The sequence below is a fragment of the Aquarana catesbeiana genome, linkage group LG05 (assembly GCF_042186555.1).
Source record: "Aquarana catesbeiana isolate 2022-GZ linkage group LG05, ASM4218655v1, whole genome shotgun sequence".
Classification (NCBI taxonomy): Eukaryota; Metazoa; Chordata; class Amphibia; order Anura; family Ranidae; genus Aquarana; species Aquarana catesbeiana.
This window is the reverse complement of record NC_133328.1, coordinates 67,545,777-67,558,332: the sequence shown is the minus strand read 5'-3', so window position 1 is coordinate 67,558,332 and position 12,556 is coordinate 67,545,777. Positions and strand designations below refer to the sequence as shown.

Here is a 12,556-nt window from a genome sequence, read left to right as displayed (position 1 = left end):
AAGCCAATAATGGGGCAGTCACAGTAGTCAAGGCGGGAGATGACCAGGGAGTGAATTAGAAGCTTTTCTGGGGTCATTGATTAGGAAGGGGCGTATTTTGAAGATGTTGTGGAGGTTGAGGTGGCAAGCTTTGAACAGTGTTCAAGTGTGGGGCTGAAAGGAGAGTCTAGAGTCCAGGATAACACCTTGGCATGCAAGGAAGGGTTGATAGTGGTGCCATCGATTTTGGCAGAGAAGTCGGAAGGGGCAACCTGGGGGAGGAAATATTTCTCAATTAAGAATAGTTTCTCCAAAATAACAGAATTTGATTGGTCACTACGGCTAAAGTCACCTTTCCAACTGCCCTAGTTTTTATAAGCAAGCCTCGGAAACCGCTGTACCCAGGACCATGTGATGCTGGCCTAAGGCTGCACCGGACAACTAATTAATCAGGGACAGCTGGTAAAACACATCCAGAATGACAGCATGTAAACAATATCCATTACTGAAGTCTTCGAATCAGCAGTCTGTGCCCCTTCTTTACGTGGCAGCTCCAGAGCAAGGGGGTTACTCAGTGCTATTAAAATATGAGCCAGGGTAATATAGGGTTCGGAACAATCATGGTAACATTTACATGTGTAAATCACTAGGAAGTGCAATAGGCAAAGATCAGGTGAAAAAAAACTATAGCACAGAACCGACCACTTTATTTCCAGTCAAGTTCTCATTGGCTGCCAGATTTGCTGTGTACTTTGCACACTGCTATTTGCTTTACTGCATGAATTCATTATCTAATCCTATAAATCAGTCTATCATTAAAAGCAATCAACGTCCACTTTGACTGGAAAGTACCTCGAGAGACAAACCTGAATCTGAACAACCAGCATTTCAACATTTAGTCACATACAGTTATATACAGTCATATACAGCATTTCAATTTATTTAAATACCTCCTCCTGCTTAGCGCCATAACTATGTTTCTTTAGTCAGACATAAGGCAGTTGAAATGCACATACAATATAAACACCCCAGAGTCGTGTATTGGTTGGCTGTAACAATCATGTATGCGCTCTCAAGTATACCTTTAAATGACTGGAATGGGGAGGCTTGAAAGCAGAGTGACTCCTCCTGATGATTGCTTATCTAATGAAAAAATATGGCTTATTGGTTTAGAACCTATCCAAACAATCTAAACCCTTCCTATATGAGTGCCCAGGGGAACTTTGCGTCTTGCTATTGCCATAATGATGAGGTGGTCACCGCTCAGCTTAAAAAGTCTCCATGGTATAGCAACCAACATGTGTATGGCCAACTATAGGCTTGCCATACACATACAGAGGAGTCCATATACCTCATACAGTGAAGGACAGTGTCCCCTGGTTGCTATTATTTTAACAGCCAGTTCAGGAGACTGTCAGAATATCTGACTGGATGCAGCTGCTGTACAGTCAACATTTTTTCACCCGGTTGCTTTGATTTTTCAATGAAGAATGTTGAATGGGAGGGTGCCAACATTAGGACCCGGCTGAAATTATACACTCAATGTATGGCTAGCTTTAGACTAGTGCTGGAGCAGAATGTTCATTTGTAGGAATGTGTCAGAGACCTTCTCATGTACAATCAAAGCTTAGTGCTCACAACATCTACTTCTATTACATAGTGAAGCCAGAACCAGGATGTCTGGAGTCTGCACCTTTACCAACTGGCCAGCAATACTAGCTCCCATATTTCCAAATTATCAAGCTCACTTTAAAGGGATTCTAAAACTTAAACATTTTTCACCTCGATGCATTCCCTGCAATTTTGTAAAATTAGTTTGGGTAGCAGTATCACCCCCCTCATACCCCCCCTTATACTTACCCAAGTCCTCAACCACGCCACTGTTATGCCCTGTATACACACGATCGGACATCGATCGGACAATCCAACAACAAAATCCATGGATTTTTTCCGACGGATGTTGTCCTCAAACTTGTCTTGCATACACACGGCCGCACAAAGCTGTTGGAAAATCCAACTGTTCTGAACGCGGTGACGTAAAACACATACATCGGGACTATAAACGGGGCAGTAGCCAATAGCTTTCATCTCTTAATTTATTCTGAGCATGCGTGGCACTTTGTGCATCGGATTTGTGTACACACGATCGGAATTTAACCGATCGGATTTTGTTGTCGGAAACTTTTATAGCCTGCTCTCAAACTTTGTGTGTCAGAAATTCCGATGGAAAAAGTCCAATGGAGCCAACACCAGCGGAATTTCCGACAACAAGCTCCGATCGTACATTTTCCGTCGGAAAATTCGACCGTGTGTACAGGGCATTAGTCAAATTCTGTGACAAGGGATCAGCGGGGGGCAAGTCAAATTCTGTGTCCATAGACAGAAGCAGCTCAGGATCAAGCCAGCACAAGTGCCCACATAGCAAGCGGCTTGCTATGGGGGCACACTCAGGCCCCTTTCACACCGGGGCGGGGTCGGCGTCAGCTGTAAATTGCCGCTATTGTTAGTGGCACTTTACCGTCGGTATTCGGCCGCTAGCGGGGAGGTTTTACCCCCTGCTAGTGGCCGAGAAAGGGTTAAAAACCACCGTAAAGCGCCTCTGCAGGCGCTTTGCCGGCGGTATTGCCGCGCTGCCCCATTGATTTCAATGGGCAGGAACGGTATACACACCGCTCCTTCTCCGCTCAAAAGATGCTCCTAGCAGGACTTTTTACCCATCCTGCTAACGCACCGCTCCAATGTGAAAGCCCTCGGGGCTTTCACATTGGAGACAAAGCAGCGGCACTTTCAGGTCAGTTTGTAGGTGCTATTTTTAGAGCAATAGCACCTGCAAACCGCCCCAGTGTGAAAGGGGCCTAGGAGAAGAAGAGCCAGGAGTGCCAGCGGAGGCCTGAGAAGCAGATATTTGGGGCCAATTCTGAAATTCCATTGCACAGAGCAGGTAAGCCTATTCATGTTTGCTATATATAAAAAAAAAAAACCCCAAAAACAGGCATCTTTTTTTCCAGCAGCAGAAGGGAAGTCTCCTGTACAGCTGCCAAAACACAGTGCTGAATACTGTATGTCGCTAATGCTACACAGTAGGATACAATGCACATGGAGAATAAAGCCTTCAAACGTAACTCCACTTTTGTTGAGGAAAAAAAAAAAAATTCCCCTTTGGGTGATCTATGTACATGGTTTTAACAAACGCCGTTGCAGATTCCTACCCTTTATTATGAAGAAATCCCTGTGTTTCTCTGTGTCCATGTAGGAAAGCGAGTCTAATGGGAGTAGTTTTATCATTGTAAATCAGCTGTGCACCAAGACCTGGTTCACACTGGTACGACATACGCTCTAACTTTGGGAGCACCTGTCACATAACGTGTCTTAACTGGTCCAACACAAAAAAAAAAAAAAAGGTTCCTGCGCTACTTTGGTCCTACTGCTGCCCATTGAATATCATTGAAGTCGGATCATCATCTTAACCGATCCAACTTTGGCGTGCAACTTGGGCTGTGAGGATCCAGAAGGGGAACCCCCATCAAAATTAAGCAAAAAAAAAAAAAAATCAGTATGGGGACAAGGTGCTTTGGGGTGGGGGGCACAGAGTCGTCCCCCCCATCTCCCCCCCCCCCCCCACCAAAGCATCCCATATGTTGAGGGCATGTGGCCTTGTATGGTCCAGGAGGGATGCACGCTCGCTTGCCCCCCACCTGACCTGCGTGCTTGAATAAAATTCAGGAATAGATTTGGATTCCCCCCCCCCCCCCCCCCCCCAAGAAAGTGGAGTTACCCTTTCAGCCGATCTTTAATGCATCCACGGCAGGCATTTGTGCAATTTGAGTAATGGGTGTAAAAAAACTTGCTGCAGGTAATCAGCCAGTTTGTTTGTGGCCATAGCACAAAGTATAGCCGTAGTCCAGAGGCAACGTCTAGCCACAGATATCTGGGTGTCTCAATGTAGCCTCAAACGTTAAAGCCCTAAGGTTACCCCTTTTTTTAAATTTTTGATACAGTGTGGAAAGATTAGAACAGGTTTTTACTCTATTGCCCCAACCGGGTGGAGATTAAGCCTTGCTTACGGTTTCTGCAACACCAAAAAAAAATAAATGGGTGGAAAAGGTGTCATCGGGACAGCGAGGACCAGATAGCAATTAAATCTGTCGCTGTTAAGGTTACCATCGAGGACTGTTCCCCTACATTTTAATCCCTATGACTTCTCTTTAAGCAGTTTAACCTGCTCTATTCAAAATTGAATAGAGCAGGTTAGTTGGGCTTTAAGCATGTCTTTTCTAAGCCTAGCAAATGATTAGCTGCAGTCACTTCAGTGAAAGACTTTAGTGCAGCTTTACAGCTGGAATTCCATGAATTCACACACACCTGATTCCGCACACACCTGTCGCAAGGCACAGATTGGCTATGAACTGAATAAGCAGGATTGGTCTGCACTCACATATCATCCCTGACACTCTAGGACAGTTGTAGCTGCACTGTGAATGCGGCTCACAGCTCAGTACACAAATCACACACCCGAGTCTATAGATAAAATAACTAGGCCACGCCAAAGTCATTCATGTCAGTTTCAATGAAGCGTTAAAAATGCTAAATTTGCAGGCCTGGCACACAAAAAAAAGAAGCAAACCCTTGGGGTTTTATTTTTTTTTTTTTTTTTATGTATGTCAACCTAATTAAATAGGACTGAGGTTTCAAGCTTTAAAATCTGTATATTACTTAATCAGAAAACCTGTCAAACCCGAGCAATTAAAAATGAGCACAAACATGAACAAAAGTCACCTTCAGTGTAAAGCACATGTGGAAGCGAACAGCAGATCCAGGGATTTTAGCAGCTGAAGTCATATGCACATCCAAATCTTCCATGTAAGAGAAGCCTCAGTCCTTTCCAACTCACCCTATTTGTCAACAAGGCTGTCTATAACACCGAAGGTCTATAATGAAGATCTAGGCCAGTGTTTCTGAACCAGGGTCCCTCCAGGGGTTGCTAGGGGGTTCCTTCAACAATGAGCATTTTTTGCCTTTCAGATAAGTTCCCTCTGAGAGCATTGATCTTTTTATCGATCTGTAAAGGGGGTAATAATTCTTCCCAATGACAACACGTGTAAGGCGCATTCTTCCCATTGACTGTCACACTAATGTATCATGAGTTATAGCTATAGTAATTTTTTTGCAGGAGTTCGAGACTAGAAAGTTATTTCAAGGGTTCCTCTGTGGTAAAAAGGTTGAGAAAAGCTGGTCTAAGCAGCAGACTTCATATATAAATCTAGCATTTTTCTATGGAAATCTAGCTTGGTTTCACGCTCATGCAAAATTTGCATATAACTTTAGCTGCTGGATGAACTTTAATTTTTGAAATAAATATTTAATTGTCCAAGCTTTTTACAGATTTACTTTAACCACTTCAATAACTGGCACTTTCGCCCCTTCCTGCCCAGGACAATTTTCAGCTTTCAGCATTTTCGCACTTTGAATGACAATTGTGCAATTGCACCCAAACTAAATTTTTATAATTTTCTTCCCACAAATAGAGCTTTCTTTTGGTGGTATCTGATCACCTCTGGGGGTTTTATTTTTTGCTAAACTAAAAAAAAATTTTTGAAAAAAAAATTTTGGTTTCTCCTTCACCGACAGTCGCTGGTGAGGCGGCACTGATGAGTTGGCACTGATATGTAGAATTGATGGGCAATGATAGGCGACACGGATATGCAGAACTGATGGGCACCGATAGGCGGCACTGATGGACACTAATAGATGGCACTGATGAGGTACTAACAGGTGTTACTGCTGGGCACTGATTGGCACTGTGGTAGGCACTGGGAGACTGAGGGGCACTGGCTGGCAGCTATTGGGCACTGATTTGGCACATCTGATGGGGGTTGTGCTGATGATCAATGTGCTGATTATCAGCACAGACCCCCCCCCCCCCCGACAGGGAGAGCCGCCGATCGTCTCTCCCTGTCAGCACAAACCGAGGAATGCTGTTTACCAGCACTTCCTGGTTCACGCAATGATCAGCTGTGATTGGTCACAGCTGATCACATGGTAAGAAGCCTCTGTCAGAGGCTCCTTACCATGATCGGAGATGCGGCGTGTCAGACTGACACACCGTGATGTGCGCCCCCCGTGGGCCGGCATGTTATCCTGCCGGACATCATATGACACCCAGTCAGGATAACAGAACCACTTCCTGGCCGTCAATCTGCTATACGCCGGGCGGGAAGTGGTTAAATACTGACTGCACGGATATGCCTTTTCAAGCGATCTCCTGACTGTCCAAATGAGCCCACCACAAAACCGCTGACAAATGCTTAAAACAAGAAATGGACTTGGCCTTACTTGCTGGAGAGATAATCCATTGTTGATGGATCACTGGGTATTCTGTCCAATAATCCATGTTATTGGAACTGGTGCTGCACTCCCATAGGCTACTCAACCATCACCATCCCCCAAGCCCAACCTTCCACTGAGAATACACTGCCAGAACACAGGTATGAGTGGGCGGGCAGGTGATACTGTATGGGAAGTCCAACCTAACTGGAGATCTGGCAATTATCTGTATGCAGGCAAAATCACCAGGATGACTGCAGGATAGACAGAACACCACCGCTGCTACTGATATATGAAACTCCTGAAGGCACATAAAGAATGTGTGCTTTTTGTCTAGCGTATTCAAAATTAATAGACAGATTACAGTGCCTTGAAAAAGTATTCATACCCTTTGAAATTATTCCACATTTTGTCATGTTACAACCAAAAAGGTAAATTTATTTTATTGGGATTTTATGTGATAGATCAACACAAAGGGGGACATAATTGTGAAGTGGAAGGAAAAATGAAATGGTTTTCGATTTTTTTTTTTTTAAATAAATATGTGAAAAGTGTGGCGTGTATTCAGCCCCCTTAGCTCTGATACCCCTAACTAACATTTGGTGGAACCAATTGCCTTCAGAAGTCACCTAATTAGTAAATAGAGTCCACCGTGTGAAATTTAATCACAGAATAAATACAGCTGTTCTTTGAAGCCCTCAGAGGTTTGTTAGAGAACCTTAGTGAAGAAACAGCATCATGCAGACCAAGGGACACATCAGACAGGTCAGGGATAACGTTGTGGAGATGTTTAAAGCAGGGTTAGGTTATAAAAAAAATCCCAAACTGAACATCTCACAGAGCACTGTTCTTCCATCATCCAAAAATGGAAAGAGTATGGCACAACTGCAAACCTACCAAGACATGGCCGTCCACCTAAACTGACAGGTTGGGCAAGGAGAGCATTAAATCGGAGAAGCAGCCAAGAGGTCTATGGTAACACTGGAGGAGATGCAGAGATTCACAGCTCAGGTGAGAGAATCTTTCCACTGGAGAATTATTCATGCACTCCACAAATCTGGCCTTTATGGAAGAGTGGAAAGAAGAAAGCTTTTTGGCCTAAAAGCAGAACGCTGTGTGTGACGGAAAACACTGGACATCACCCTGAACACACCATCCCCACTGTGAAACATAGTGGTGGCAGGATCATGTTGTGTTGATGCTTTACTTCAGCATGGACAGGGAAGCTGGTCAGAGTTGAAGATGGATTTAGCAAAATACAGGGCAATCTTAAAAGAAAACCTGTTAGAGTCTGCAAAAGACTTGAGACTGGGGCAGAGGTTCACCTTCCAGCAGGACAACAAACGTAAACCTACATCCAGAGCTACAATGGAATGGTTTAGAGCAAAGCATATTCATGTGTTAGAATGTAGAAAAAAATAGGCCCCAAGGCCAACGTAGCGCTAGAAAATATGTGAAAATTGATATAAAATGTGGAACAATACACAGCTGCTAGCCCGTTTTAAGACTAATACAAAAAAATTCAAACAGATAGGGTATACAAAGTAAATGCAGCGCTGATGAACTTTGTGATCGGTTAAACAAGCGATAAAGAAACTAAAACATTGTTTTTCTTCAATGGAAATTTGATTTAGTTTCTATATCACTTGTTTAACTGATCACCAAGTTCATCAGCGCTGCATATACTTTGTATACCACATGTGTTAGAATGGCCCAAAGTCCAAACCTAAATCCAATTGTGAATCTTACCAATTGAAAATTGCTGTTCATAGAAGCTCTCCATCCAATCTGACAGAGCTTGAGCTATTTTGCAAAGAATGGGCAAAAATGTCACCCTCTAGATGTGCAAAGCTGGTAGAGACATCCCCAAAAAGACTTACAGCTGTAATTGCAGCGAAAGGTGGTTCTACAAAGTATTGACTCAGGGGGGCTGAATACAAATGCACGCCATACTTTTCACATATTTGTAAAACATGTTGAATATTATTTATAATTTTCCTTCCACTTCGCAATTATCACATAAAATCCCAATAAAAACACATTTACTTTTTTGGTTGTAATGTTAAAGCTGTATTGGCTGTATATGTCCACAAAAATGATATGGGAACAAGGAAGATCCTTTAAATTGTTTATATCCTTATCACCGCAGTGCTCACACACAAATGTAAAAAGTGCCCAACCACCGTAGCTGTAGATTCTGCTTACCAGACAAGGTTAAAAGGCAGATGGCTATAACCCAGCCTAGGCCTCTAAGCTTGCAGATGACCACAATAGGATGGTGATTCAAATGGTGCAGATCGCTCCCTCTGTGCCGCTATAGTGTTAGTTCACTCAATAGGGTACTCAAGAGAAAAAAGAACTGGCCATAGTGTAATAACGTCTGAACATAGTTTATTAAAATATAGTATTGCACTTACAGTTCAAAGAAGTTCGCATCACATAAAAGAATGCCGGCCGGCTTAAACAAAAACGGAGCCTGTACTACTCCGATCGCGTGGTGACTACGCGCCTTCCTCCAGACGCGTTTTGTCATCAGCAGACGTTATCAATGGGGAATGGTTCCCCATTGACATATGCCTTTTTAGCATTATTGGACTTTCTGTGTTATCGCACTGTATGGTGCCGCTTGTCTATAAGTCTATCCATTCAATTGATTTTTTTCTAGCGCGGTACCCTCCTTTGTAGATTACATTTTTGGTTGTAACATGACAAAATGTGGAAAATTTCAAAAGGGTATAAATACTTTTTTCAAGGCACTGTATATGGAATTGATACAAGTTTCAATATAAGTGATTGTAAAGGCTCGCTTTTATTTTTTTAAACAAACATACATGTTATACTTGCCTCCTCTGTGCAGTTGGTTTTGCACAGAGCAGCTCGGATCCTCTTCTTCTCGGGTCCCTCTTTGCTGCTCCTGGCCCCTCCCACCTTTGAGTGCCCCTCAGTAAGCAGCCTGCTACAGGTTGTCACCCAAGCCGAGTCAGAGCTCAGTATATCCATTCAGATATAGAGCCCCGGCCTGGCCCCTCCCCCTCTCCCCCGATTGGCTGACTGACTTGGACAGCTGCGGGAGACAATAGCGCCGCTGCTCTATTTCAGCCAATCAGGAGGAGTGTACTGGATGGCTGAGGGGATTGTGGACATTGCTTGAGAAGGAGCTTAGGTAGGTAATTAGGGGGTGCTGGGGAGGCTGCTGCACACAGGGTTTTTTTTATCTTAATGCATAGAATGCATTAAGATAAAAAGCCTTCTGCCTTTACAACTCCTTTAAGCATCTGGGTTGGGTATTTGGTGAACAAACATACATGGAGAACAAGAGGTCAGTCTACAGGGCACTTGTGTCAGAATATACAAACTGCCACTGCTCAATGCCTTCTGCAAATGCTAGTTGACGGGTTTTTCTGCTGATCCAACTGCTTCAGTACTTTGATATTGACCTAGGACATGCATGCAACAAGTCAGAAGCCCTACATCTACATTCTTGTTCTGTACACTTTAACGGTAATTATCATGGTTTAAAAACTATGCTCCCAAATACAATCACTATAGTGCCTCAATTACATATTTATTCCCATCCAGCAGCTACTGAGGTGTTTCAAAGGGTTGGAGTTTTCTATTGCGAATTTGATTATCTCAACGCGTTTCTAAGATGAACTTTGCTTCTTCAGGAGAGTAATTAAGGGGATTCAATGACTGCAAGCTCTAGGAAGCATAAATTGCTAAAAATATTCCTGGGGCAAGTGCAGGGGCACAGGGAGAAAGACCCCCAGGAAGCCACGGAATACCACGGATGTACAACAACCTCGTAATGTCCAATCATCTGCTCACCTCTCTCCATACCCATTAAGACATGATTTACTTCAATCCAATAGTACTGTAGTATATTAAAGGGGTGTCAATGATGAAAGGTCAAGTCACCAAACACCAATGATTATGCACTGGTGTTTCAACCTTATAACATTTATCTAATTACCTACACTAATCACAACACCCTAGAAGATCTGGAAGGAGGGAGAGTCAGATCCCTCTACCGCAACAGTGTCAACCCATGGTGTTGTGTATGTGTTTAAAATATACACACACCCACAGAGACACGACACACAGGGGCAGCCATATTTTTGTGTTCCATATGCAAGTTCTACTTCCCACTTAAGAATGCAGCACATTGTTGTACCTTGTTCTTCCTTACAGGTCTGCTAGACCAGGCAGGCTCTGTCCAATTGAAAGAAAACTCTCCACGTACTTCTAGTGGCATAAAAGACTCAAAACTCTCGGCAGCTGCTGATCATGGGATCTTTGCCTAGGCCACATGAAGCAGCTCACCTGAAGGAGTTTTTTTTTTTCCTACGCAAATTAGTATTTTGGTACTTTATTCCAAACAATAATGTAATTTGGTAATGCTAGCCATTACCAAATTACTATTATGTTTGTAATAACTACAGTACCAAAATGAAGTATTCATTTTAAGGACACACTAAATAAGGTCACCTTTGGGAATAGGTTACCCATTTCACCCTAAAAACAGGTGGAACAGGTAACAAGTTCCCACTGCTGCAGTCGCTCCCTGCTGCCCTCTCTCCCTGTGACAGCAGTACGGGGAGAAGCTCCCTGCACCAATTTGTCATTTTTCTTTTGTTAAAGAGCACGGCCTTGCGGGGCTCCGCCCACGCGGTTTGCATCATTTATGCACAGAGTTCTGTGAATGAATGAACTACAAGTCCCGACATCCTTTGTAGCTGTCGGCTTGTAGTTCTCAATGAACTACCAAGGCATTGTTGAGCGCTGTGGTAGTTCGAGTTTTCCTGTCAGTGTGAAACTGCCTGGCCTTACGATGTATGGGTAGACAGCTCACACTGAGCTGATGCCATGCAGGTCACCTACAGACTATATGCTGAATGCTGGTGCAATGCTTTTCAGGCTCCTAAAAAATAAAAAGAAAATAGTAAATGCACTTTACCTGCAAAAAAAAAAAAAAAAAAATGTATTTTTTATTTTTTTAAAGTTAAACTTACCCTTTAATGTTATGAGATCATATTCTAACCACCATTATTGTATTGGTGCATTTAGCCTTAATTGGTCAACATAGAAAAATAGCTACATTTACACCATCCTGCGACCCAAAAAGGTTCTGCCATTCTCATGTCTGCATTTTTGCATAGAGAAACGAGACCTGGAACACTGCATGGCAGCTGCAGGGTGTACAGAGCAATTAGTACACAACTCCTTTGTGATTTAGCTTCTCTCTCTTCTAGAATCTGCAAACAGTCATTGTGTACTGAATGGGTTTCACCTGGAAGCACACACTCCAGATAAATCCAAATCTGATGCTTGAACAAATAAATCAAAGCTTGGAAGTAGTGCAAAAGTGGTCCGGAAAAAGCACAAAATACAACTAAATCTGGATTAAGCATTCTAACATATTTAACCCTAATGAGGCAAAGTCCCCTTAAGCTCATTAGAGAGCTTTTCTAATCTACTGTCTGTGGTATACGGGGAAAGGAAGGAAAAATGTTCAAAAGATACAAACCTTGTTCTATAAAAGGCTTCAATATATTAGCTGTTCAGAAAGTGATGATATGCAAATCATAGTGACCTACAGCAACCAGATTCTAGTTTAAGGCTATGGGATCAGTAAGACTAATCCTGACAGGTTGCTACAGGTTTCTACACTTTGCACATTGCCCTTCATCATAGCGAACAAGCCTTTTGGGTGTGCTACATGTATTAGGCCAATAAATCAATGCATATTCATTTTTCTCATGACATAAGAAGGCACTAACCTGGGTCCTCAGGACAGAGGACACTCCCCATATAACTGGAAATCCATCGGTTCCTAAACATTGTTCCTCTGCCAGTAGCACAGTGTCCTTATGCCAGACAGAACCAAAGCCTCAGGATGCTTCCAGAGAGCTTCAGGAGAGAGCAATTTCCCAGCACTGCACTGAGCCTGTCAGGCTGGAGAGGCTGAGCACAGCGAACGCATAGCAATGGGCTGGAAAGCTGGAGGAACCCAAGCCAGTAATCAGATTACAAACAGAAATTAGGCACTCAAATGCGGATTGGGTCATAGGGACGGAGAGATGCTGAAAACTCCAACTCCAGCCAAATTAAAACACATGCTTCAGAAATGACAGATATATAAAAAAAAAAAAGAAAAGAAAAAACCAGCAGGAAGTACAGGAGACTAGAAAATAAAAAAAGGAGTGTACTGGGCTCCTCCTAGCTATCAGATTATCACACTAGTGCTACAGCC

General features: G+C 43.1%; 1 protein-coding gene across 1 annotated transcript in view; it reads right to left on the bottom strand.

Annotated features, from left to right (window-relative positions):
* Positions 1–12,331, bottom strand: part of SVIL (supervillin) — a gene marked incomplete in the record, with an annotated part of 193,364 nt that extends 181,033 nt beyond the window's left edge. Inside the window, 1 exon segment of the mRNA XM_073629849.1 lies at positions 12,084–12,331. Coding sequence (XP_073485950.1) covers positions 12,084–12,144 — 61 coding nt within the window.
* Positions 12,332–12,556: the final 225 nt, after the last annotated feature.